This window comes from Rhinoraja longicauda, chromosome 26 (genome assembly GCF_053455715.1).
Source record: "Rhinoraja longicauda isolate Sanriku21f chromosome 26, sRhiLon1.1, whole genome shotgun sequence".
NCBI classification, from domain to species: Eukaryota; Metazoa; Chordata; class Chondrichthyes; order Rajiformes; family Arhynchobatidae; genus Rhinoraja; species Rhinoraja longicauda.
The window spans coordinates 33914824-33939021 of record NC_135978.1 but is presented as its reverse complement, the minus strand read 5'-3'; the positions used below and the strand labels follow the sequence as shown (position 1 = coordinate 33939021).

The 24198-nt window shown below is 46.4% G+C and overlaps 1 protein-coding gene across 1 annotated transcript in view; it reads left to right on the top strand.

Annotated features, from left to right (window-relative positions):
- LOC144606396 (uncharacterized) overlaps positions 1-23645 on the top strand; it is a 44548-nt gene extending 20903 nt beyond the window's left edge. Inside the window, exons 4-5 of the mRNA XM_078422436.1 lie at positions 11272-11348; positions 22714-23645. Of these exons, the coding sequence (XP_078278562.1) occupies positions 11272-11348; positions 22714-22889 (253 nt within the window). The 3' untranslated portion in view covers positions 22890-23645. The remainder of the gene's footprint in view (positions 1-11271; positions 11349-22713) is intronic.
- The last annotated feature ends 553 nt before the right edge of the window (positions 23646-24198 follow it).

Sequence of the window (24198 nt, the reverse complement as noted above, 5' to 3'; positions counted from 1 at the left end):
ACATGTACAAATTGTCGCTAGTGTGTGGATGTAGTTTAATTTAGTTTAGAGATGCAGCCTACCGAATCCACGCCGACCAAAGATAGTTCTATCCTACACACTAGGGACAATTTACAAAAGCCGATTAACCTACAAACCTACACATCTTTGATGTATGGGAGGAAATCGGAGCACCTGGACAAAACCCACGAGAACGTGCAAACTCCGTACAGACAGCACCCATCGTCAGAATCGAACCCGGGACTCCAGCGCTGCAAGGTAGCAACTCTACCTCTGCACCACTGTACAGCCCACAATCGTGCTACTTAAATTCTTGAGGGACCTGGCAGGTTGGATACAGGGAAGACGTTTCCCTGACCGAGGACTTTACGACCGAGAGCACAGTTTGGGAATAAGCGATTGTCTACACCACATGGCTGTGAAGTTTCAGTTGTTGAATTCATAGAAAACACTTCCAGACATAAGTGAATTAATTTGGCCATACTTGAAGTATTGTCCCTTCGGGCTGCCACACTTAGGTGGTGCAGCGGTAGAGTTGCTGCCTTACAGCGAATGCATCGCCGGGGTTCGATCTCGACTACGGGTACTGTATGTACGGAGTTTATACGTTCTCCCCGGAACCTGCATGTGTTTTCTCCGAGATTTTCGGTTTCCTCCCACACTCCAAAGACGTATTTGTAGGTTAATTGGCTTGGTGAATGAAAAAACTGTTCCTAGTGAGTATAGGATAATGTAAATGTACGGGGATCACTGGTCGGCGCTGATCCGGTGGACCGAAAGGGCCTGTTTCCGCGCCGTATCTCTAAATAGATAGTGCAGGATGTTGCCTGGAATGAAAGGCTGCAGTGATGAGTAGAGTTTGAATAGGCTAGGTTTGCTGTTAGGGGGGGGGGGGGGGGGGGGTTGACCTCATAGAAGTCCATACGGTTGTGAAGGGCTTAGATAGCAGCGATAATGGGAGTCTAGAATGAGAGGACAGGTTTGAGGTAAAAGGGGAAAAGTGTAAAAATCTGAAGGCAACATTTTTAACACACCAATGTTGATGATAACACACCAGGACTGACCTGCCAGAGGTAAAGTAGGAGGGCAAATTACAACATTTAAAGGACATTTGGACAGGTACATAGAAAGGAGATTAATAAAGGGACAGACTATCGACTACTACAAACCACTGACTCCCACAGTTACCTTGACTACACTTCCTCCCGCTCTACTTTTTGCAAGGACACCAATTTCTCAGCCTTTGCTGCAATGGCACCCACGATGTGGCTTTTCACTTAAGGACATCCAAGATGTTATTTTTCTCCAGTAAATGTGTTGTGAATGTGTCCCTCCCCTGTGCCTCCTCTGTGTCTCACTGTTCTGCTCTTGCTTGCAGAGTTCCCCTGGCCCTTATCTTTCACCCTCCCAGCCATCACCTCCACACATCATCATCTGGCATTTTCACCACTTTAACGATTCAATGATTCAATGCTACTTTATTGTCACATGTACACAGTTACAGTGAAATCTTTGTTTTGTGTCCCACCGGGTAAATTCATACAGCAGACCTCACCTAGACAGTACATAAGAGTCGCCATGTTTCAGGCGCCGACAAAGTGACCAAAGTTCACCGAACAGTCTTATCTTCTGCCTGCCGCTGCACGTGGCAACGTGTCAGGTCCCCCCATTGTCCTCAGCGGCCCCCGCCTGCCGGGTTTCCCTTCGTTCTTGGCGGTTCCCCCTCAGGTAGCTCCCAGCGGCACTGGTCCCCCTCCCCGCTCTCGACGGTCCACCTCGCTCTCGACGGTTGCATGCAGGGGCCCTCCTCACTCTCTTCAAAGTGATCCGACCACCAGTCACATCTTCCCATCCCCAGCCCTTTCTACTTTCTGCAGACCATTCGCTCTACAACTCCTTGCTTCCCTCAACCCTTCCCATACAAATCCCCCCCCCCCCCCCCTCCACCAGATACTCTCCCCTGCAACCAGAGGAGATGTAGCACCTGAACCTAACTCCCCCCCATCACTTCCAGAGACCCAGTAACCCTTCCAAATGATACAAAGTTTCACATACACTTCTTCAAATCTTGTCTACTGCATTCAATGTTCCTGATGTGGCCACTTTAATATTGGCAACACCAAGCATAGACCCTGCCCGAGGAACTAGACAAACGTGTGGCTAAATCCAAAGAGATTTTATATGTAGATTAAGGGATAGAGGGAAACGGGAGAGGAAATAGTGCCCCTCAGAAACCAAAACAATCATCTCTGTGTGGAGCCGCAGAAGATGGGCAATGTCCTCAATGAGTATTTCTCCTCAGTTTTTACAGTGGAGAAAAATATGAAGCTGGGGAACTTGGACCAATTATTGGTGATGTCTTGAGAACAGTCCATATTATGGTCAAGAAGTCGCTGGATGACCTAAGGCCAATACATGTGATGGTCAAAAGATCCCCCGGGCCTGATATCATACATTGTACCCAAACACATTGCGTCAAGCTAGAGAAGAAATTGCAGGCACCCTAGCTGAGATATATGAATTGACATTAGATACAGGTGAGGCATCGAATGACTGGAGGGTGGCTAATGTTATGCCTCTATTTAAGGTTGCATGGAAAAGCCTAAATAGAACAGTAAGCCTAACATCTGTGGTAGGTGAGTTAGTGGAGAGGATGGTGAGGGATAAAATGTATATGCATTTGGATAGAAACATAGAAACATAGAAAATAGGTCCAGGAGTAGGCCATTCAGCCCCTCGAGCCAGCACTGCCATTCAATATGATCATGGCTGATCATCCAAAATCAGTACCCCATTCTCGCTTTCTCCCCACATCCCTCAATTCCATTAGCCCTAAGAGGCTATCTAATTCTCTCTTGAATACAATAGACAATAGACAATAGGTGCAGGAGTAGGCCATTCAGCCCTTCGAGCCAGCACCGCCATTCAATGCGATCATGGCTGATCACTCTCAATCAGTACCCCGTTCCTGCCTTCTCCCCATACCCCCTCACTCCGCTATCCTTAAAAGCTCTATCCAGCTCTCTCTTGAAAGCATCCAACGAACTGGCCTCCACTGCCTTCTGAGGCAGAGAATTCCACACCTTCACCACTCTCTGACTGAAAAAGTTCTTCCTCATCTCCGTTCTAAATGGCCTACCCCTTATTCTTAAACTGTGGCCCCTTGTTCTGGACTCCCCCAACATTGGGAACATGTTTCCTGCCTCTAATGTGTCCAATCCCCTAATTATCTTATATGTTTCAATAAGATCCTCCCTCATCCTCCTAAATTCCAGTGTATACAAGCCTAATTGCTCCAGCCTTTCAACATACGACAGTCCCGCCATTCCGGGAATTAACCTAATGAACCTACACTGCACGCCCTCAATAGCAAGAATATCCTTCCTCAAATTTGGAGACCAAAACTGCAAACAGTACTCCAGGTGCGGTCTCACCAGGGCCCGGTACACTTGGGAACGACATCAAATGATGGGTCAAACGTGGACTCATTTTTTCGTAATAGTGATTTGCATGGACATTTACTTTTCTGGCATTTTTTTTTAACAGTCTTGCAGAATTTTACATGTAGTTTAAATAGTTTAAGTTGTGTTTTGTCTGAGGCTATGTGCCTGTGATGCTGCTGCGAGTTGGGTTTCATTGCACCTGTACCTGTATAGATGGGAGTTGATTAGGAATAGTGGGCATGGTTTTATGCGCGAATGATCGTGTCTTATGAATATGACATTTTTGAATCAACCAAAAAGTCAAACCAGGGCAGGCCTTTCACAATGAATGGTAGGGCCATGAGTGATCTAGATGTACAGGTGAATGTATTGTCACAGGGAGATATCGTGGTAAAAAGGCATTTGGTACATGGACCTTCATCTGCCAGAGTACTGAGTATAGAAGTTAGATTAAATTACAGTTACGCAAGATGTTGTACAAGACACATTTGGAGTACTGTTCTCACTTTTGGTCACCACAGAAAATCATGTCATTAAGCTGGAATGAGTGCAGAGATGATTTGGGGGGGTGACGGGAATTACATTAGAAGAGAGGAGGAACAAGACAGGTGGAACAGACAAGAGAGGAGGAACAAGCATGGCAGGTACAGTAATCTGTGAGGTCGTTTTAATAGGCAGGTGGCTGGACAATGGCGAAAATAAAATAAAGTTCCTCTGGTTTTCTCCACACTCCAAAGATGTACAGGTTTGTAGGTTGTGTAGGAAAATAACTGCAGATGCTGGTACAAATCAAAGGTATCACAAAATGTTGGAGTAACTCACCAGGTCAGGCAGCATCCAGACCTGGAGTAACTCAGCAGGTCAGGCAGCATCCAGACCTGGAGTAACTCAGCAGGTGCTGCCTGACCTGCTGAGTTATTCCAGCATTTTGTGATACCAGGTTTGTAGGTTAATAGGCTTTGGTAAAAATTGTAAATTGTCCCTACTGTGTAGGAAAGTGTTAGAGTGCGGGGATCTCTGGTCGACACGGACTTGGGGAGCCGAAGGGCCTGTTTCTATGCTGTATCTCTGAACTAAACCTCACATACACCTCCTCCAACCTCATCTACTGCATCCAGTGTTCCCGATGTGGTCTCCTGTACATCGACGAGACCACTCGTAGACTCAGTGAACTTCTTGCCAAACACTTTCCTCGGTCCTCCAAGGCCTGCCAGATATCTTGGTTGCTAACACTTTAACTCCCCTTCCCATTCCCATGCTGATTATTCTGGTCTGGGCCACCTCCATTGCTAGAGTGAGTCAACACGCAAACGAGAGGAACAGCACCTCATATTCCACTTGGGTAGCATGCAACCCCAACCGTATGAACATTGATTTCTTCTCAGTTATGTAACCTCTAACCAATCCTCCCCCCCCCCCCCACCCCAACATCTTTCTTCACCACACACCCCTATTTCTCCCCAACCCCTTCTTTATGTTCCACTTAGCCTGGCTTTCACCTATTTCTTCCCTTTCCCTCTTCAATCTTTTTGTCTCACACCCTTTTTTTTCCATCTCTGGCCTTTGCCCAACCATCTGCTTATCAAAAACCTCCTCGCCTGTCTTCACCTATTACCTAAGATAGATACAAAATGCTAGGATAACTCAATGAGCCAGGCAGCATCTCTGGAGAGAATGGATCGGTGACGTTTCAGGTCGGGACCCTTCTTCAGACTGATTGTGGTAGAGGAAGTGGAAAAAAAACTGGAAGTGAAAAGAGTCAGGACGCACCACGGCCGGCAACAGATGACTTAAGTTCCCTGATAAGCTGACTGTTGGGCAAAGGTGAGAGATACAAACAGGTGTGAGCCCAAGAGGGATACATAGTTGTGGATTGTGGAGCTCGTTGAAGGACCTACTGAAAGGGGTGGGGGAGAAACTGGTGCAACGTCAGCAAGGATTCAGTGGAAAGAAGTGTGTGGGGGGGGGGAGGGTGGGGGGAATGTGGGGGGGGCGAGAAATGGGAGGGGGAAGGAGGCACAGTGGTGCAGCTGTAGAGTTGTTGCTTTGCAGCACCAGAGATCTTGGTTCGATCCTGACTACGAGCGCTGGGTTTTCTCCAGAAGCTCCGGTTTCCTCCCACACTCCACAAAGACACACAGGATTATAGGTTAATTGGCTTGATAAAATTGTAATTGTCCCTAGTGTGTTTAGGATATTGTTAATGTGCGGGGATTGCTGATCAAAGGCTTCCAGTCACAAATGCAAACTTTCACCATCATCCTTTCTATTATTTTACTAATACAATTTTGGTTCTCTCTCTTCTTGAATCCCATGGACTCTCACCCAGTCTCACACGTGGGAACTTCCTGAACTCCATGTAGATAACATGATAATCAGCTCCATGAACCACATGAACCACGGTGCCTTCATTGTATATTAATGATTTGGATGAGGGGATTGAAAGCTTTGTGGCCAAGTTTGCGGATGATACAAAAATAGGTAGAGAGGCAGGTAATGTAGAGAAACCAGAGCCTCTGCAGAAGAACTTGGACAGATTGGGAGAGTGGGCAGAGAAGTGGCAGGTGAAATATAGTGTAGCAAAGTGTGGAGTCATGCAATTTGGTAGTAGGAATAAAGGTGTAGACTACTTTCTCTATGGGGAGAGAATCCAGAAATCGGAGGTGCAAAGGGACTTGGGAGTGTGGGTGCAGGATTCCCAAATTATAATTTACAAGTTGCATTGGTAGTAAAGAAGTAGTAAAAAACGCAATGCCAGTATTTATTTCAAGAGGGTTAAAATATAAAAACAGGGATGTAATGCTGAGGCTCTTTTAAGGCGCTGGTCAGGCCGCATTTCAAGTATTGTGAGCAATTTTGGGTACCATATCTGAGGAAGGGTGTGTTGGCTCTGGAGAGGGTCCAGAGGAGGTTTACAAGAATGATCCCTGGAATGAGTGGGTTCACATCTGATGAGCCTTTGATGACACTGGGCCTGTACTTGCTGGAGTTTGGAAGAATGAGAAGGGACCTCATTGAAACATACAGAATAGTGAAAGGCTTGGATAGAGTGGATGTGGAGAGGATGTTTCCACTAGTGGGAGAGTCTAGGACTAGAGGTCATAACCTCAGAATTAAAGGACGTTCCTTTAGGAAGGAGATGAAGAATTTCTTTAGACAGAGAGTAGTGAATTTGTGGAATTCTTTGACGCAGAAGGCTGTGGAGGCCGTCAATGGATATTTTCAAGGCAGAGATAGATAGATTAGTACGGGTGTCAGCATTTATGGGGAGAAGGCTGGAGAATGTGGTTAGGAAGGAGAGATCGATCAGCTATGATTGAATGGCAGAGTAGACTTGATGGGCTGAATGGCCTAATTCTGCTCCTATCACTTGTGATCTTATATTTATATTTGCAAAATAACATTTGCACTTAGTCCCAGCCACTGAATGACGGAAACAGGCCCTTTGGCCCAATTTATCCACGCTGACCGAGTTGACCCATCTACCCTAGTCCCACCTGTCCATGTTTTGTCCATATTTCTCTAAACCTTTCCTAACTATGTACCTGTCCAAACGCCTCTTAATTGTTGTTATAGTACCCGCCACAACTATCTTCACTGGTTGCTCTTTCCATATACCCATCACCCTCTGTTGCTCATCAGGCTCCTATCAGAAGCTTCGCCTCTCACGTTAAACCCATATTCTCTGGGTAAAAGAGTGCGTTTACCCTATGTATTCCCCTCATGATTTTGTACACTGCTATAAGATCACCCCTCAGCTTCCTTCATCTCCAAGGAATAAAGTCCTAACCTGCTCAACCACTTCCCTCAAGTCCTGGCAACATCCTTGTAAATCTTTTCTGCACTCTTTTTAACTTAACAACATCCTGCCTCTGGCAAGGTAACCAAAACTGAACACAATACTCCAAATGTGGCCTGACCAACATCTTGTACATTTGCAAAATAACATCGCAACTTCTATACAATACCCACTGACCCCCCTTTCTACCTGTGATGCCACTTTCAAGGAATCATGTACCTGCACTCATAGATCAGAAGGAAGGAGTGTTTGACAACACTCCCCAAAGCCCTGCCATTCACTGTGAAGGTTAGGCCACATTGGGAGTATTGTGTGCAATTCTTTGCATTACAAGAAGGGTGTGGAGGCTTTGGAGAGGGTGCAGAATAGGTTCACCAGGATTTTGTCTGGATTGGAGAAAATTAACTATGAGGAGAGGTTGCACAAACGTGTAGGAAGGAACTGCGAATGGTGATTTACACAGAAGATAGGCACAAAATGCTGAAGTAAATCAGCAGGTCAGGCAGCTCCTCTGAAGAAAAGGAAAAGGAGGTGTTTTAATTCGAGACCCTTCTTCAGATTGAGAGTGAGAGGAGGGGATTGTTTTCTCTGAAGCAGCAAAGGCTGAAAGACAACCTGACAGAAGAATATAAACATGAGAAGCGGAGATTGGGTAGCTACACAGATTTCCAGGATTTAAGGTGAGACGGGAAATCTTTAAAGGAGATTTTGTGAGGTAGGTTTTTTTTAACACAGAGAGTGTTGGAAGCAGATACGATAGCAACATTTAAAAAGGCATTTAGACAAAGACAGGATCAGGCAGACATGTAGACACCTGCAGACAGATAGGAATAGTTTAATTTGACATCATGTTCAGCACAGACATCGTGGTCAAAAGTCCCTAGTCCTGTACTGCACTCTTTTATGTTCTATATTATCTTGTGAAAATATGGAAATTCATGTCACCAAGTGTTAGCTCATTATATTTTCTTTCAGAGGCTTTAATTGCTTTCTAAAGCCATAACAATTCTTTTGCTCAAGGTTCCAGCAGGTTACCCCTCTGGTTACCACAACCAGAGAGCAGTGCTGAACTACTATCTACCTCTTTGGTGGCCCTTGGACTATCCTTGATCGGACTTTGCTGGCTTTACCTTGCACTAAAAGTTATTCCCTTATCATGTATCTATACACTGTAAATGGATCGATTGTAAACATGTATTGTCTTTCCGGTGGCTGGTTAGCACGCAACAAAAGCTTTTCACTGTACCTCGGTACACGGGACAATAAACTAAACTGAACTGAGCATTTCAGTCTCAACTACGCCCATCGCACTAGTTGCAGACATCCTCCTCATATAATGAAGGGGGCTCCTGTTTTAGTTAAAAACCCAAAGCAACAATTTATACAGAGCGTTTAAAATAGTAAAAACGTTTGTCCAAAACGTTTTATATCTTTGAATTCAGAAAGTTGGGAGAAATTTATCTAAAGTCTTAAATAATGAACAAACAAAGATGTTTGATGGTGCTGTAATGCAGCATTCTGTAGTTCAACAACTTCCAGGTAATCAGTGGCTGTTCACAACAATGGAGAACTGGCCAGTGGGAGATCAAAGTCCTGCCTTCACTAAGTAACTGAGGAAGCTACTTAAAACTGACTGCAAGTGTTCCAACGGCTCAGTGGAACTATGGAAGGGATTGAGCCTTGAAGCTAAGGTAGGCAGCCTCAGAACGATGAGAGGGTCCCACAGAACCGAGAGAACGAGGGACCCTCGGCCCCGCAGAAACAGAGGTTTCATCATTCAGGCAAAGGGTAATCAGCTTTAGCTGCTTAGTACAAAGTATCGCCCATGGACACACTGCAGCCAATCCTACTGCTGCCCACTTAGCTTGAGTTAAGTAGAGGAATTATTGCACTATTATTGTTTATTTGTTTCAATATCTATCTATTTATTTAGCTTTTTATTTATTTAGACGTATATGTGTGTGTGAATACATATGTATGTGTGTGTGTGTGTGTGTGTATGCACACACTCATATATGCATATGTGTATGTGACTTAATACATATGAACTTTTTTGTTTACTGTGGTGTTTAGAGTATTATATATGTATAATATATATATATATATATATATATATCACACACACATGTACACACATATATAGATATATGTGTAGATGTACACACACATATACACACACAATATATATATACACACACATATATATATACCCACACACACACACATATATATACACACACAAACACACACATATATATATACACACACACGCATATATCTATATACACACACACACACACACACATATATATATATATATATATATATATATATATATATATATATAGAAACATAGAAAATGGGTGCAGGAGGAGGCATCTAGCTTGTCCAGTCCTTTTATAATTTTATATGTTTCTATAAGATCCCCTCTCATCCATCTAAACTCCAGTGAATGCAAGCCTAGTCTTTTCAATCTTTTCTCATATGTCAGTCCCACCATCCCAGGGATCAATCTCTTGAATCTACGCTGCACTGCCTCAATTACAAGGATGTCCTTCCTCAAATTAGGAGACCAAAACTGTACACAATACTCCAGGGGTCTTACCAGGGCCCTATACAACTGCAGAAGAACCTCTTTACTCCCATACTGAAATCCTCTTGTTATGAACGCCAACATTGCATTAGCTTTCTTCACTGCCTGCTGTACCTGCATGCCGACTTTCAGTGACTGGTATACAAGGACACCCAGGTCTCGCTGCACCTCCCCCTTGCCTTACCTAACTCCATTGAGATAATAATCTGCCTCCTTGTTTCTGCCGCCAAAGTGAATAACCTCACATTTATCTATATTATACTGCATCTGCCACGCATCTGCCCACTCACTCAACCTATCCAGGTCATCCTGCAACCTCCAAACATCCTCTTCACAGTTTACACTGCCACCCAGCTTTGTGTCATCCGCAAACTTGCTAGTGTTACTTCTAATTCCCTCTTCCAAATCATTAATATATATGGTAAAGTGTTGCGGCCCCAACACCGAGCCTTGCGGCACTCCACTCGCCACTGCCTGCCATTCCCAAAAGGACCCGTTTACTCCTACTCTTTGCTTCCTGTCTGCCAACCAATTTTCTATCCATGTCAACACCCTACCCCCAATAACATGTGCTCTAATTTTGGTCACCAATCTCCCATGTGGGACCTTATTAAAGGCTTTCTGGAAGTCTAGATACATTACATCCACTGGCTCCCCTTCATCCATTTTACTTGTCACGTCCTCAAAAAATTCCAGAAGATTAGTCAAGCATGATTTCCCTTTCATAAATCCATGCTGACTTGGACTTATCCTTTTACTGCTATCCAAATGCACCATTATTACCTCTTTAATAATTGACTCCAGCATCTTTCCCACCACCGAAGTCAGGATAACTGGTCTGTAATTCCCAGTTTTCTCTCTCTCGCTCCTTTCTTGAAAAGTGGGATAACATTAGCTATTCTCCAATCCACAGGAACTGCTCCTGAATCTATTGAACATTGGAAAATGATCACCAATGCATCCACTATTTCTAGAGCCACCTCCCTGAGGACCCTGGGATGCAGACCATCAGGCCCAGGGGATTTATCATCCTTCAGTCCCATTAGTCTATATATATATATATATATACACACACACATATGTTTACATATCTGTTGTGTGCTGCAAGTAAGAATATCATTTTTCCGCTTCGGGACATATGACAATAAAACAGTCTTGAATTACAAAGGAAATGACTGCTAATCTTGGATACTTAGCCTGGGCCTATCAATGTGGAGCTGATGTTATGATTAACAGCTGATTTGAAGATTATTTCAAATTCACAGTTTGACCAGCTTGCTGTGACACTTCTCTCCCTTGTCTGGATGGTGTCAGGACAGTGGTCTCCCTCAGAGAGCGGGTGAGCTTGGCCCTGCCTCTGGAGAGGCCACGGTGAGGCCAAGAATTGGCAGCCGGCCTGACACCTACTCTTTCTCCTTATATTGCATGTGTTTCAGAAATCCGGCACTGCCCAAAGCCTCAGGTGTCCACACGACAGACAACACCTACCAGCTGAATGACGAGCATGATTACGGTGAGTCGCTGCTGCTCGCCCAGGTGCCAGCACTGTTGGTGTTGGGGTGGTGGGGCCCAGAGACAGCCAACACCAGGCCAGCTCTGAAAGATGGTCCAGAGTGGGCAGGGAGCAGTGTGTGGAGCGGGCGTCACGGGCTGCAGGACTCAGGAGCTGCAGGGCGGGCAGGTGGTGGTGGCGATTCATGGTATCTTCCAATGCCAACTGCGACCGCGCCACAACAGTTCAAGGGCCCGTCCAACTTAGGCGATTTTAAGGCAACTGCCGGTGACTAGGCTGTCGCCGAACATTCGCCGGGGTGTCGTGGGCATGATCGTGAGGAGTCTTCAATGAATCGTAGCGGATCTCGGCGCGTCGCGGAAAAAATCTCCAGATAGAAATGTCTCGGCGACAGCTGGCTTGTCGAGAGGTATTGTAGCTTATTACGGGCGCTGTTGCATGCTGAACCCAGGTTTGCTAGGTTGTCGCAGATTCATTTAGAAGCACCTAATATTAAAGTAAGAAAAGGCATTTGAAGATACCAGGAGAGAGTTTTGTTTAACCAATTTATTTACCGTCAGGACATTTGACAGGTAGATTTGAGGCGACAGTTTGACGGTCAGGTAAGTGTGGGAATTTCGCAATGTTTCTGAAGATGGTGTAATCTCTTAGCCAGGTGCTAGTTTCACTAAAAAAGTTACTTGTATCGACCTAACTCAGCATTGTCGTGGTCATTGTCGTAGGGTGAAAGAAAATTTCAGCAATCTGCTACGACTTTGACAGTCTCTGGCAGTCGCCTTAAAAATCACGTAACTGGGACAGGCCCTTCACTCACCCAGGAGCAGCCTTTCCCAGTCAGCACCAGCAATGATGGTGTGGCACCTCAGACCTGCCCTGCGTCCACGGACCGAGCCATCCCACCAACCTTGCTCTCTCTCTCCCCCCCAGGTTGAAGGTGCTCCTTGCACTGGAAGCTGTAAGGCAGTGGGCAGCGGGGTGGGGTTGTGGGGGTGGGAGTCACTGACTGTGAGGTTTTGTGTCCCCTCCCTCCCTCTCTCCCCACTGCAGGGGAGTCCAGGAGTGCCCCTGACAAACTGCAGGACAGAGGCAGAGCTGGGACAAGCTAGAGTCACAATGAGAGTCCCTATGACCATCAGCCATCCGATGACACTAATCCACATCGATCGCGGTCTGAAGTGTGTTTATTTCAAAGCACTGTGGAAAGAGCAGATGAACAGAGCCTTGATCGGTGCATGGCACAACAATGTTGTGGGAACTGCGGAAACGTGGTGTGAGAGGGACCAACGCTCAATGCTCCAGGGCTTTCAATGTTTCAGACATGTTGGGATAGGGAGGGAAAAGAGGTGGGATGAGTTGCTCTGCTAGTCAGGGAGAAGGTTACAGTGGTACTCAAAGGGGACTTACTGGAGGCAGCGTCCGCTGAGGCAAAATGGGTAGAGCTCAAAAATGTGAAACTGCAATTATCTCATGAGATAGTACTATTGGACCCTGACAGGCAGTGGGAGATGGAGGAACAGATATGCTGGCAGATTACCGAAACATTTAACTGTATAGGCACAGTTGCACAGAGGTAGAGTTGCAGCCTTACAGCACCAGAGACACGGGTTCGATCCTGATTACGGGTGCTGTCCATACAGAATTTGTAGGATCTCCAGGTGCTCTGGTTTCCTATCACATTCCAAAGACATGCAGGTTTGTAGGTGAATTGGCTTCTGTAAATTCTACTCGTGTGTCGGATGGAACTATTGTACAGGTGATCGTTGGTCAGTGTGGACTCGGTGGGCCGAAGGGCCTGTTTCCACACCATATTTCTACACTACACTAAAGATGCCAAAGCATCAGGACAGTCATAGTGGGGATTTTAACTTCCCCAATAATGACTGAGCCTTCCTCAGTGCAATCGCTTGGACCAGACAGAATTTGTCAGGTGTAGCCATGGGGGTTTTCTGAAAGTCTGTTGATTGCCCAACCTGTGAACGTACTGGACCTTGTTTTGGGAAATGAGCCTTGCCAGATGACTGGTGTTTCAGTGGAAGAGCATTTCGGGGATGATAATCATAACTCCATAGGTTTTATGATTGTTTCAAATAGGGATATGTCTGGTCCTTGGGAAGGGACAAAATTGGGCAAATTACAACGTTATTAGGTAGGAGCTTGGGAAGATACAGTTTGGAGTAGTTGTTATTGGGTAAATCCCAAACTTTAAAATCGGAGGGATAAATTTTAAAGGAGAAGTGCGGGACGTGTTTTTTTACACCTCGGACAATGGACTCCGAGAATGAATTGCGAGGGGTGGTGTGGAGGCAAATACCTTAGTGGCATTAAAGAGGCTTTTGGATATGCAGGGAATTAAGGGATTGTATGCAGGTGGATAGGATGTTTAGCACAGACTTTATGGGCCAATGGGGTTGTTCTTTTGCTGCACTGTCCAATGTCCTAATTAACCTACCAATCCGTGGGTCTCTAGGCAGTGGGAGGAAACTGGAACACCCCAAGGAAATCTACACCGTCGCAAGGACAATGTGCAAACTCTTCACAGACAGCTCCACAAGTGGGCAGCACAGTGGCACAGCGCTACAGTTGCTACCTGACAGTGCCAGAGACCCAGTTGCATCCTGACTACAGGTGCTGTCCATATGGAATTTGTACCTCCTCCTTGTGATGTCTTGGACTTTCTCCGGGTGCTCCAGTTTCCTCCCGCTCTCCAAAGACGAGCAGGTTTGTCGATTAATTGGCTTCTTCTATAAGTTGACCCTAGTATGTGTATAGGACAGAACTAATGTATGGGTGATCATTGGTCGGTGCAGACTCGGTGGGCTGAAGGGCCTGTTTCCATACTGTATCTCTAATCTAAACTAAACTAATATCAGGATTGAGCTCCAGTCATTGGTGCTGAGAGGCAGTGGCACTTTAAGATGTGATCCTGTGTTGGCTCAAATTGTTACTGGTATCCCTCCTCAAGCCACATTAGTGCTGCCTCAGGTCATCATGTGTCGTTGAGAAGACATATCCCTTGAGGCTGCCGCAAGCAATATGTACCTGGCCTTTCCCCAGATTCTGCTGCCATATATGCCTTATAGTAAGAAGCCGACCCCTTTTCTGCTGATACTCTTGCCACGGGAGTAGCTCTTACTGCAGCTATCGCATCTGATCCTGCAAGTCGTGGCAGGATCTGATTGAATCCGATTGACAAGGACCCAAAGAAGACCAAGTCACTCCATATTGACCGGCCTACTGCTAATCAAGTAGCACACCAACTCCTACTCATGGCAAAACTGACTCACTCGTGACAAAGCAGAAACCCCAGCAGTGATATGAAGGTAACTCTGATAACCCACAACTGTGTCAGCCTTTCACAATGAAAGAACTAGATGCTTCTATCTGCACAGCCAAAATAGGTAAAGCTGCAGGTCTGGATAACATCATGACGGAACAGATCAAGCACCTTGGACCAACTGCAAAACAGTGGTTGCTGGCTATGTTGAACACTTGCATGGAGAGATGTCACATCCCAAAGATCTGTTGTCGCACACGTGTCATAGCATTGCTGACGCCAGGTAAAGATCCTTCAGCAACAAAGAGCTACAGGCCAATATCGCTTCTTTGCCACACCTACAAGCTGTTTGAGCGACTCATCTTGACTCACCTCAACCAGGTGATAGAGCCATCCCTAATAAAGGAGCAGGCAGGGTGCACAGGTCAGCTTCTCAATCTCACCCAACACATAAAGGATTGCTTTCAGGAAGGTGTTATCACAGGCGCTGTTTTTGTAGACCTTTCAGCCGCTTATGATACAGTAAACCATCGTCGACTGTAACACAAAGTGCTTAATTTGACACACAACTTGCATCCAACCAACCTGGTGAGGACTCTGGTCGAAAACAGACGCTTCTTTGGTGAGCTGTCAGGACAGAAAAGACGCTGGCGCGGGCAGAAAAACGGCCTCCCTCAAGGAAGTGTCCTGTACCCCACCTTGTTCAATATCTATGTTAACGACCAGCCTATCCATCCCAACACCAGGAGTTTCATTTATGCAGATGACCTGTGTATTACAGCCCCAAGTGCTGACTTCCTTGAGGCAGAAGCTACTCTGTGTGAGGCTTTAGTCAACCTGTCCTCGTACTACAAAGAGAATCACCTGAGAGCTAATCCAATCTGCGCCTTCCACTTGAAGAACAAGTAAGCAAATCGAAGGTTGAAGATCATGTGAAATGGAGTCAGATTGGAGCACTGTGACAGTCCAGTCTATCTCGGTATGACTCTTGATCGATCTCTGACCTACAAGCTTAAAGAAAAAGTCAGTTCCAGAAATGCTCTTCTTCGCAAGCTGAGTATCTCAAAATGGGGAGCAAATTCTAAAACCAGCTCTGGCTCTCTGCTTCTCCACTGCCGAGTATGCCTGCGCAGTATGGGAGTGCTCAGCTCATGCAAGGAAGATTGATCCTGTGCTAAACACAACCTGTCGCTGCATCAGTGCATGCATGAAACCTACCAAGACTGACAACATCTACCTACTCTCTGGCATTGCACTCCTGGAATCAGAAGAGCTGTAGCCAGTCAAAAAGAATGCCTCAATCAGAGGATGAAAGACAACCCTACATGACCACCCTTTGCTACCTCAGCGTTTGCAATCACGCAGAAGTTTCCTCTCTTCTGTCCATCCCCTGGATTGCAGTGCATTGTCCAGAAGGCTCAAACTCTGGGAAGAGAAACTAGAGAAATCTCCGGAAGTCATTCACATGGCAATCGATCCCTCTGAGAAACTCCCACCAGGTGCCGACCAACCGTGAATAACCTGGCGCAGTCTCAACAGACTGCGGACAGGCATGTGCAGGAGCAAATCGAACATGCTGAAGTGGGGATATACTGAAGATGCGGCAGACTGCGAATGCGGACGGGGCCTCCAGACTATGGAACATCTCCTGAGCGGTGACATGCTGCATGACTTGGATGAAGGGATTAAAAGTACCATTAGCAAATTTGCAGATGATACAAAGCTGGGTGGCAGTGTGAACTGTGAGGAAGATGCTATGAGGTTGCAGGGTGACTTGGACAGGTTGTGTGAGTGGGCAGATGCATGGCAGATGCAGTTTAATGTGGATAAGTGTGAGGTTATCCACTTTGGTGGTCAGAATAGGAAGGCAGATTATTATCTGAATGGTGTCAAGTTAGGAAAAGGGGACGTACAACAAGATCTGGGTGTCCTAGTGCATCAGTCACTGAAAGGAAGCATGCAGGTACAGCAGGCAGTGAAGAAAGCCAATGGAATGTTGGCCTTCATAACAAGAGGAGTTGAGTATAGGAGCAAAGAGGTCCTTCTGCAGTTGTACAGGGCCCTAGTGAGACCGCACCTGGAGTACTGTGTGCAGTTTTGGTCTCCAAATTTGAGGAAGGATATTCTTGCTATTGAGGGCGTGCAGCGTAGGTTTACTAGGTTAATTCCTGGAATGGCGGGACTATCATATGTTGAAAGACTGGAGCGACTAGGCTTGTATACACTGGAATTTAGAAGGATGAGAGGAGATCTTATCGAAACGTATAAGATTATTAAGGGGTTGGACACGTTAGAGGCAGGAAACATGTTCCCAATGTTGGGGGAGTCCAGAACAAGGGGCCACAGTTTAAGAATAAGGGGTAGGCCATTTAGAACTGAAAAACGTTTTCAGTCAGAGAGTTGTGAATCTGTGGAATTCTCTGCCTCAGCAGGCAGTGGAGGCCAATTCTCTGAATGCATTCAAGAGAGAGCTAGATAGAGCTCTTAAGGATAGCGGAGTCAGGGGGTATGGGGAGAAGGCAGGTACGGGTACTGATTGAGAATGATCAGCCATGATCACATTGAATGGCGGTGCTGGCTCGAAGGGCCGAATGGCCTCCTCCTGCACCTATTGTCTATTGTCCTCTTCCACTGCCCCGACTTGGATAAATCCTTTCAAGAAAAGGACTAAATGCCATACTAAAATCAAAATGATTTTGCCCATCATCCAGAAATGACTGCAGATCAGGTAATGAGTGAGAGCAGATATAGACAGGAAGGCTCTGTCTTGCTCAGAGTGGATGATTGCATTTGAACAATGAACTGTGTCCAGCAATAGTGTTTGGAAAGCCTCCAGTCACAGCTCCACAGAACTTCCTCTTTCCTGGAACATTCACAGCCGGCTATTCCAGGCAGCGTCTCAGGGAGAAACTGCCAGTTTTTTTTAATCATCATATCATATCATATACATACAGCCGGAAACAGGCCTTTTCGGCCCTCCAAGTCCGTGCCGCCCAGCGATCCCCGTACATTAACACTATCCTACACCCACTAGGGACAATTTTTACATTTACCCAGCCAATTAACCTACATACCTGTACGTCTTTGGAGTGTGGGAGGAAACCGAAGATCTCGGAGTAAACCCACGCAGGTCACGGGGAGAACGTACAAACTCCTTACAGTGCAGCACCCGTAGTCAGGATCGAACCTGAGTCTCCGGCGCTGCATTCGCTGTAAAGCAGCAACTCTACCGCTGCGCTACCGTGCCGCCCATAACTGATCATAATGCAACTAAATGCAGATGCTGGAAATTTGAAATTGAAATTTCTGTCGCCCTCACTTTACTTCCCCATTTCAGTTCCAACCGTTAACTTCGGTCTTGTAAAGTTCAACAGCTCCTCTTTCATCTGGGATTGTGCAGGTCTTTGGATTCAACAGTAGGTCACTAGCCATTAAGTTAATTATTCCTCTCAGGGTTGTACATGGAAACACAAAGCAATAGGCCAAAAAGTCCTGGAGTAATTCACCAGGTCAAACTCTGGGTCGCATGGATAGGTGATGGTTCAGGTTGAGACCCTTCTTCAGACATTGTTTGGGGGGGTGGCGGGAGAGAAGAAAGCTAGAAGAGGCGAGAGGCAAGACAAAGCCTGGCAGGTAATGGGTGGACACTGGCAAGGGGGGGTGGGGAGGGGGGGGGGCAGGTTGATAGGCAAATGGTTGGAGCAAAGGCCAGAGATAAAAGCAGAAGGTGTGAGATGGTTGAAGAGTTGAGAATTGCGAAGCTGGAGGGAGGAAAGTAGCAGGAGAGGAGGGAATAATGTTTGATTAATGATAGTTCTAGGGTCTCCAATGATGTAGATGGAATATCAGGACCGCACTCTAGCCAGTGAGATGAAAGTTCAGTTACGTGATAACAAATGGGAAGAAAATGTCCTTAAATCTGGAGGTCATGTTGTAGTTGTATAAGACATTAGTGAAGCCGCATTATGAGTATTGTGTTCAGTTTTGGCCAGTATATTGTAGGAACGATGTTGTCAAGCTTGAAAGCGTGCCGAGAAGATTTATGAGGATGTTGCCAGAACTCGAGCGCCTGAGCTATAGGGAGTGGTGGAGCTGGCTAGGCCAGTATTACTGGGGGGCAGGAGGATGAGGGGTGATCTTATAGAGCGTGTATAAAATCATGAGAGGGATGGATCACCCGATGCATAGAGTCTCTTGCCCAGAATAGGGGAATTGAGAACCAGAGGACATAGGTGAAGGGGGAAAGATTTAATAGGAACCTGGGCGGTAACTTTTTCACACAAAGTGTGGTAGATTTATGGAATGAGCAGCTGGAGGAGGTAGTTGAGGCAGGGACTATTGCACTGTTTAAGAAACATTTATACAGATGCATGGATAGGCCAGGTTTAGAGGGATATGGGCTAAATTCAAGCAGGCGAGACATATTGTACAGTGTGGAGAAGATGGGCCTAACGGACTGTGTCCATGCTGTAAGACTCTATGATTCTATGACTCAACGTGTGCGTTTTCAAATTTCTGTACCTCTCGCCTGATGGGAGAAGGGAGAATGATCCCAGGAATGAGTGGGTTTGTAAGGGCGAACATTACGAATGTAGCCATGTGGGTTTTATTGCAGGGGTGTAAAAGCTCCAGCTCGGATTATTCTTGGGGCATCCTGTTGTCAGCATGGAAGCGCGGTTTATGGCTGATCGTATCCTCTGATATCAGCAACTGGCCTCAAAGCTTTGAAGTGTTAAGAAGAACATCTTGCCATATGGACTGCCCTTTGTTCCCAAGAAAGAAGAGGTCACGATGGACACAACGGACACGGAGGTCCCGAAAGACACATAAAGATTTATAGGACATTGTAAAACTTGCCATATAAGGTAGCAACGGAAATGTACTGGCACATGTATTAAGGGTATAAAATGTGTGTAATTGTTAGGATTCAGAGAGAGAGGCTACACTGGCTGCCTGAACGTTTCCAAGAACGTTCCGGTATCTTGGCTCTCTCCCACCTGTGTGAGTAGAATAAAGAGGTTAAACGAATTCGGTTGTCTGACTATCCTGTTCATAGGGCACGAACTACAACATTTGGCGAAGTCGGCAGGATCTCTTTGACACCGTCAACCACGAACGACTAAGCGGCATCGGTGGCTGAAACACGTCCACAGGGGACAGAGTGCACTTCTCGACCATTGTTCGAGACCCCGGACGTTGACGTCTTTCAGACACTGAAGTCCCTCGTTTGGGGTTGATTTCGTGTTCAACTGAGATTCACAGACGAACCGACAAGGAAAAGGGCAAGGATAAGGATGATATTGAGGTAAGAGTCTATATCGCATGAGTCTGTGGTCTGGGTAAATTTAAGAGTAATTTCATAACGTGATATAGTGATTGGTTGTCAGGCCAGGAATGGGACAGGCTATGGATATAAGAGAGGTTGATCGTTTGGTAATTGGATGTCAGACATGTGACAATGAGATCTGGGTGTCCTAGTGCATCAGTCACTGAAAGAAAGCATGCAGACAGTGAAGAAAGCCAATGGAATGTTGACCTTCATAACAAGAGGTGTTGAGTATAGGAGCAAAGAGGTCCTTCTGCAGTTGTACAGGGCCCTAGTGAGACCACACCTGGAGTACTGTGTGCAGTTTGGTCTCCAAATTTGAGGAAGGATATTCTTGCTATTGAGGGCGTGCAGCGTAGGTTTACTAGGTTAATTCCCGGAATGGCGGGACTGTCATATGTTGAAAGACTGGAGCGACTAGGCTTGTATACACTGGAATTTAGAAGGATGAGAGGGAATCTTATCGAAACATATAAGATTATTAAGGGGTTGGACACGTTAGAGGCAGGAAACATGTTCCAATGTTGGGGGAGTCCAGAACCAGGGGCCACAGTTTAAGAATAAGGGGTAGGCCATTTAGTATGGAGATGAGGGAAAACGTTTTCAGTCAGAGAGTTGTGAATGTGTGGAATTCTCTGCTTCAGAAGGCAGTGGAGGCCAATTCTCTAAATGCATTCAAGAGAGAGCTAGATAGAGCTCTTAAGGATAGCGGAGTCAGGGGGTATGGGGAGAAGGCAGGAACGGGGTACTGATTGAGAATGATCAGCCATGATCACATTGAATGGCGGTGCTGGCTCGAAGGGCCGAATGGCCTAATCCTGCACCTATTGTCTATTGTCTATGACACATGCACTGTAAAGAATCTTGCAGAGGCCAACGACGTGGCACTAAAATTTGCTCGCTATTGGCAAATAGTTGTGTGATGACACGAATAAATAAAATCACGTGTCTGGTGTGAAGCGATTTGATTCAGCATTGACCCCCGGTCACCACACCCCCCCGTTTCTCCATCACCTCTCATGCTGTTTAGAGAAGCAAACTTCAAAGCTGTAGGAACAGTTGACAGTTTCTAGGAGCCTAGCTACTTTCCCAGTGGATCCTGCCTTCACAGGGTGCATTGGGCAGCTACACATCACCCTCATCTGGGTGTCCCTCAACCTCATGGCCTCTGACACAGAGGGCAATGTGCTCCACCAAGTGACCATTGGCACAGGGGTGCAGCGACAAAGTTGCTGCCACACAGCGCCAGAGATCTGGGCTCGATCCTGACTACAGGTACTGTCTGTTTGGAGTTTGTATTTTCTCCCCGTGACCACATAGGTTTTCACCGGGTGCTTCAGTTTCCTCCCACATTCAATACACACAGGTTTGTAAGTTAATTGGCTTGTGTAATGTGTCCCTCGTGTGTCGGATAGTGCTCACGTATGGGTGATCGCTGGTCGGTGTGGACAAAGCGCCTGGTGGGCTAAACTGCCTGTTTCCATCAGTCTCTCTAAAACTAAACCTAAAATTTAATACAAAGTGTTAAAAATAAAATTTAACATGCCAATACTGAGTCATAATGTTGCGGTTCAAATCGCCACTGAAAAAGGGCTGCACGAATGGGATGTTAAATCAAAGCTTTATCAACACTTTTGTTCCCACACTGGTGTATCAGTGACTGATATAAAATCTCTGAGGGGCAGCACAGTGGAGCAGCGGTAGGTTCTCCTCCTTACAGTACCAAAGACCCAAATTCAATCCTGACTTTTCACCAGGAGCTCCGGTTTCCTCCCACACTCCAAAGACCTACAGGTTGGTAGGCTGATTGGCTTGGTGAAATTGTAAATTGTTCCTAGAATGTAAGATTGTGCTAGTTTCGTTTAGTTTAGTTTAATTTAGATATAATAATAATAATAATAATATATTTATTTTATATAGCGCCTTAACACATGCACAAAGCGCTTTACAAATACAATTAACATAGAAACAAACAGACAAACAGACAAACTATCCTGACGGAAAAGCGGCGAATAATCAACGCCAGCGTCCTCTCACGTCAAGGTCCGGCAGTAGACATTAAAGAACACAAGACACACAGATACAATTTTTTACACAAAACAGCCATCACAGTGATTGCTCTAGGCATACCCTCACTGTGATGGAAGGCAAAGTCTTATCTCCTCCTCGTTCTTCTCCCGTGGCGCCACGAGGCGATCGAGGCTCCCAACCCCTTGAAGCCCCCACCGGGCGATGGAAAGTCCCAGGGCCGAGCCGAGCAGGCCGATGAAAGTTCTGAGCCCCCACCGGGCGATGGAAAATGCCGCGGCCGAGCCACGCAGGGCGATGAGAGTCCTGAGCCCCCACCGGGCGATGTAAAGTGCCGATACAGTGCAGATACAGGCCCTTCGGCCCACGGAGTCCACGCCGACCAGCGATCTCTGCACATTAACACCGTCCTGCACACACTAAGGACAATTTACATTTACATCAAGCCAATTAACCAACAAAACCTGTACATCTTTGGAGTGTGAGAGGAAACTGAAGATCTCCGGGAAAACCCACGTGGTCACAGGGACAATGTACAAACTCCGTACAGACAGCACCTATAGTCAGGATCAAACCCGTGTCTCTGGCACTGTCAGGCAGCAACTCTACTGCTGCGCCACCGTGCCATCTGTGCTAGTGTACGGGGATCGCGAGTCGGCATGGATGCGGTGGGCCGAAGGGCCTGTTTTTGCGCTGTATCGCTAAACTAAAGTCTGACAACGTTCATTATCCCACAGAGAACCCAGTGAGCAAGTCGGACTGCCAAGACAGCACATCCCATGACTATGAGTTACCACCTGATGTGGAGCCGTCTCTCGCTCAGGATTACATCAACATTGTGCCAGATGACTATGATGATGTGGTTGTCTCAGAGTGTCATAATGAAGATTATGATGATATTGAGGCTCTCTGAAAGAGTCATGCAGTGCACCAAAGTCACTTCTCTGTTTTATTTCCTTCCCTTTTGATCGATAACAGTGAACATGGTCACATTTTGCCTCCGGCTGTTTCATATATGTACATAAAACTTAGAACAGTGCAGCCCTGGAATGAGCACTTTGACCCACAATATTTGTGCCAAACATGTTGCCAAGTTTAACCAATCTCACCTGCCTGTATATGATCCCCATCCCTCACTTCCCTGTATTTCCATGTGCCTATCGACAAGCTCCTGAAACACCACCGTATCGTATCGACCTCCACCAGCACCCCTGACAATGCGTTCTCGGCCCCCACTACTCTCTGTGTAAAAAAACTGCCCCACACATCTCCATTAAACTTTTGCCCTTTCACCTTATGGCTATGGTCTCTCATGTTGGACATTTCCACCCTGGGAAGAGGCTTCTGACTGTCCATCTTATATACGGCTCTCATAATTTTATATACTTCTATCAAGTCTCCCCTCAACCTCCGACGTTCTGTAGAAAACAATCCAAGTCAATCAACCTCCCCCTATAGCTGTATCAGAAAATAACTGCAGATGCTGGTACAAATCAAAGGTATTTATTCACAAAATGCTGGAGTAACTCAGCAGGTCAGGCAGCATCTCGGGAGAGAAGGAATGGGTGACGTTTCAGGTCGAGACCCTTCTTCAGACTGATGTCAGGGGGGCGGGACAAAGGAAGGATATAGGTGGAGACAGGAAGATAGAGGGAGATCTGGAAAGAAGGAGGGGAAGAGAGGGACAGAGGAACTATCTAAAGTTGGAGAAGTCGATGTTCATACCACTGGGCTGCAAGCTGCCCAGGCGAAATATGAGGTGCTGTTCCTCCAATTTCCGGTGGGCCTCACTATGGCACTGGAGGAGGCCCATGACAGAAAGGTCAGACTGGGAATGGGAGGGGGAGTTGAAGTGCTCGGCCACCGGGAGATCAGTTTGGTCAATGCGGACCAAGCGCAGGTGTTGAGCGAAGCGATCGCCGAGCCTGCGTTTGGTTTCGCCGATGTAAATAAGTTGACATCTAGAGCAGCGGATGCAATAGATGAGGTTGGAGGAGGTGCAGGTGAACCTTTGTCTCACCTGGAAAGACTGTTTGGGTCCTTGGATGGAGTTGAGGGGGGAGGTAAAGGGACAGGTGTTGCATCTTGTGCAGTTGCAGGGGAAAGTGCCCGGGGATGGGGTGGTTTGGGTAGGAAGGGACGAGTGGACCAGGGAGTTACGGAGGGAATGATTTCTGCGGAACGCAGAGAGGGGAGGGGATGGGAAGATATGGCCAGTGGTG